This window comes from Artibeus jamaicensis, unplaced genomic scaffold (genome assembly GCF_021234435.1).
Source record: "Artibeus jamaicensis isolate MK-2021 breed Jamaican fruit bat unplaced genomic scaffold, CSHL_Jam_final contig_241, whole genome shotgun sequence".
NCBI classification, from domain to species: domain Eukaryota; kingdom Metazoa; phylum Chordata; class Mammalia; order Chiroptera; family Phyllostomidae; genus Artibeus; species Artibeus jamaicensis.
This window is the reverse complement of record NW_026521509.1, coordinates 3,032,804-3,036,992: the sequence shown is the minus strand read 5'-3', so window position 1 is coordinate 3,036,992 and position 4,189 is coordinate 3,032,804. Positions and strand designations below refer to the sequence as shown.

The window sequence follows — 4,189 nt, the reverse complement described above, 5'->3', positions numbered from 1 at the left end:
TCTCGAGGCTTGCGACCACAGAGTCTGCAGTTGAACCAGGCCCTGTGTCTTTGTGACCCTCCCTGATAATGCAAGCCGGCAAACAGACAGGTCTCTGCCTGGCGTTGTCCAGTTTTGCTTATATGGGGAGCGGGGGAGCTGCTGGCCCGCGCTGGTGGCCACTGGGGCCACTGGGTGCCCAGGCTCCTGTGGCAGACACCTCTGGTGTTGGTCTCAGACTGATGGCTCTGGTCCCTGGCTGTAGAGGCTCCACCGGGGCCACCTGGCCGGGGGCGCTGGCCCCTGCTGCCACTTTGTCTTTACTCCAGTCCCCAAGACCGCACTATCCTGCCGCTTTCTGGTGTTTCAGCATCTGTCACAATCTTTGTTCTTTTAATTTCACAAATGCTGGATAACCGATGGATTATTGCGCTGCTTCTCTATAGGTCTGCCAGGATTTTCACCCACCAGTATGGGCACTAGAATCGGCTCCGTCCTACTCCATCGCCATCTTCCCAGCATCCTCCCTAACTTCCTTTTTAATTATAGAAAATATTCTACAGCAGCCTACCAAGAGGACAAATGATTTTAAAGTGTATTTATGATACATACATTTCATGTATTTGATAGTTTAAAAAGCAAACTGAAGCATATTTTATTCGGTGTTTATTTGAGCATATATTCAATTGGGCATTTGAATTGTAAAGCACCAAACCACACATGGTTAGAAGAACTAAAGTTAAATATGTGGGAGAATGTCTCTCCCAGGAAGCACACAGGCCGCATCAGGAAGTAAAGGGTGGGGACGTTTGACAATCACTCCCCGGGGCATCTGTGTCCATAGAAAGAGAGGGAGAGCAAGCTCAGTAGCAAGAATGGCGGGGAGAGAGATTAGCACAAAGCCAGGAGGGGAACCATTCACGGAGGTGAGTCTGGGTGTGTGAGGGGTGTGGGAATTCACGGAACCAACGGCTCCTCTGCATTCGGGTGACTCTCAATGGGGGAGTGCCTGAGACCCAACTAACCAGAGCAGGGTGCCCATGGTGGTCCAGCCAGGGAGTCTGGGCTCCTTTCACCCCTCCCCCTTCACCTTCCCCTGGCCTCTTGCCCTGCCTCCCCATCATTCCCCTCCTTGGTCCCATCCCCCAATCCCCTAGGTGGTCCCACCCACCCTGCACCTTCTCTATTCCCTCTCATTCCTCTCCATGGACCCTCCCATCCTCCATTCCCCATCATGGTCTCTACTGCCCTCCACCCCTCCATTCACCTCCATGGGCAGTCCTGCTTTTCCAGAGCCTTGCATTCCCCCTCCATGGCCCCTCCTGCTCTCCATCCTCCTATTCCCGTCTCCCCATTTTGCTCCATATTCCTTCCTACCCTTCCTCCCTCTCCCTCCATGGACCCTCCCCCTCCCCCCCATTCTCCTCCATGGTCTCTCCCTCCCTCTACCCTGTCTTGGTTAGGCCCACTGTCTCCCTTGGCTCCGCCCCCACAGACTTGCTGACATCACCAACGGGCCCTTGTGACATCACAGAATGTATCCCCTCCTGTCTCCAGGCACCCAGTGTGCATGGCAGGGCCAACGGCAGAGGCAGGCAAGCCGGCAGGAGCGGTTGGTCGTGTTGCGGGGTGGCGGTGTGTCTCAGCAGCACAGCCTCGGGGCCCAGGGTCTGAGCCGCAGACCCAGTGATGGAGGAGGAAGAGATGGAGGAGCCACAGATGGAGGAGCCACAGATGGAGGAGCCAGGGATGGAGGAGGCAGACACGGAGGAGCCAGGGACCAGCGGGACACAGGTAAGCAGTAGCCCCTCAGGTCCAGCCAAGTCCCCAGCTCTCCCTTCCTCCCCCCTCCCCCCACCATCCCTGTCCCCTGACACCCCTCACACCCCACAGCCCGGCTCCAGCCTTCTTACCCAGGGACTTGGGGGTGGCTGCCCCTCTAACCTTGGCCCCCCTAAGCCACACCCACCCTAACCCATGGTAACCCCCTAACCAGTGGCCCCCCCCTTGTCTCTATCAGAATGCCCAGACACGGCCTGCTCCTGTGGACTCGTCCACGGCTCTAAAGCGCCTGGAGAAGGAACTGATGGACATCACTAAGGACCCCCCTCTCTTGTGCTCCGCGGGGCCGGTGGGGAATGACATGTTCACATGGAGGGGGATCATCATGGGTCCCCCCAACAGCCCCTATGAGGGAGGGGTCTTCTCCCTAAATATATACTTCTCACACGATTACCCCTTTCAACCTCCATGGATTTACTTCACCACCCGGATATTCCATCCCAATATTGACAAAAGAGGTCATATCCATGTAGATATTCTTAAGTCCCAGTGGTCGCCTGTGCTTACCATATACAAAGTATTGTTATCCATCACCTCCATGCTATGCAACCCCAACCTCAATTACACCTTAGTTCCATCCATTGCGAGAATGTACTTGAAGAATAGGGTTAAGTATAATACTATGGCGCAAGCTTGGACGAGAAAATACGCCATGTGAGTGAGAAGTAAATGATAAACCACAACCTTAATAAAACACCTGGCTGTTGAATAGGCTGTCTTTTGACTGCTTTCTGGGAGGCGTCCTTTCCCCATCTTTGTGGGCATGTGGTGAACTGGTGAACATCTGCCACATCAGGGGTGTGTGGAAGGGGTGGGGAGGCATTAGGGTGGGGGATGGGAGAGGCATGGGGGTGGGGAAGCATGGAGGGTGGGTGTAGGGGACCAGTTTGTCTTGGTCTGGTAAATGTGCCTCAGCACTGTATGGAAAACCTACAGATGCAAAGTGGTGGGCAGGAGCCAGACCTTCAAACTGAATTTTCCTGTGGGAATCAGGCCTAAAAAATGCTTACAGATTGTTATAGCTAGCTCTTGCTAAAACTCCCTCACCCTGGTTTAAAGCAACAGATGTGTATTGTCTATCTCCAAGGTAATTTCCAAAGCCTATGTGAGCTCTCCCAAGGACAGAGCTAATCAGTTCATTGCCACCCCCCTTTGCATGTTATTTTTATTTCCTTGATTGTACATAGAATGTAGATAATAATATTCTATGTGATAGATAATAAATCTTTCTTTGATGTAAGACCCCAGGAGAACAATGAAAGCCTGTCTAGGCAAGGGTCCGGGCACTCCCCTCTTGAGGGAGTGGCCGAGGCACCTATAGGCACTCTCCCCTTGAGAGAGTGGCTGTGCCTGTTCCCTTTTTCTCCACAGGATTGTTGTCGCCTGTGCATTGATTCTTGTCATCAGCCACAACAGGCGGACTTGGCTGGACAGGGTCTGCTACAGGTGGGGAAGCATGAGGGTTGTACACCTCCATATCATGGTATGTGTGGAGTGGATGAGGGAGGCACATGGGTGGGCCACGCTGTGGGTTGTGATGCTCTAAAGAGATTTCATGACCCACTAATGGATTGTTGAGACATAATTCTTCAGGTGTGTCTCATGTTTGCATGAGCACTAGCATTGTCTTAGTGTCTTCAGGCTGCTCTCACAAAATACCATAGAAAAGGTAACTTATGACCACAGAAATTCATTTTTCCCAGTTTTGCAGGATGGGAGGTCCAAGACAGAAGTGTCAGCAGATTCAGTGTCTGGTAAGAATCCTCTTCTTTATAAACAATCTTCCCACTGTAACATTACATGGTGGAATGGGCAATGGGGCTTTTTCAGGCTTCTTTTGTATGGGCACTAATCCCATTCATGAGCACACCACTTTCATAGTATAATCATTTCCCAAAGACCCTGCTTCCTAGTACCCTCACCTTGGGAGTTAATATTTAAATATGAAATTGAGATGACAAAATTCAGACCATATATGGCACTAATGGACTTAGTTATAAAGTATCTTTTGATGCGTGATCATGTAGCAAGAAGTTTTGCATGATGTAATAGAATCTCCCTTCTGGGCAGAGGGCAGATTTGTTTCTTGACCGGTATAGTAAAGGTAATGTCTTATGCTGGGGTAAATATGGGATAAGCTTTCTAGCAATCTTCCCTGTAATACCTAGGAATTTCCTATGGTCCTGGATTGTCAGTTTTGACACAAACCTACCGTGTATGCAGCATTCACCTGCACTGCTCTGCATGTGTCCTGTGGGACTTGGCAACAAGGGAGTTGACACAAACATGAAGTTCATGCTGCGTACTGTGAGTTCAAGTTCTTTGTCTCTGACCCAGAAATCTGCTCTATTCTGCCATTGTCTATGAA

The 4,189-nt window shown here is 51.1% G+C and overlaps 1 protein-coding gene across 1 annotated transcript; it reads left to right on the top strand.

Moving 5' to 3' along the window:
- The first annotated feature begins 2,029 nt into the window (after positions 1-2,029).
- LOC119064578 (ubiquitin-conjugating enzyme E2-17 kDa-like) lies at positions 2,030-2,479 on the top strand. The gene has a single exon (XM_037166360.2). The coding sequence runs from the start codon at positions 2,066-2,068 to the stop codon at positions 2,477-2,479; it is 414 nt and encodes a 137-aa protein (XP_037022255.2). The 5' UTR covers positions 2,030-2,065.
- Positions 2,480-4,189: the final 1,710 nt, after the last annotated feature.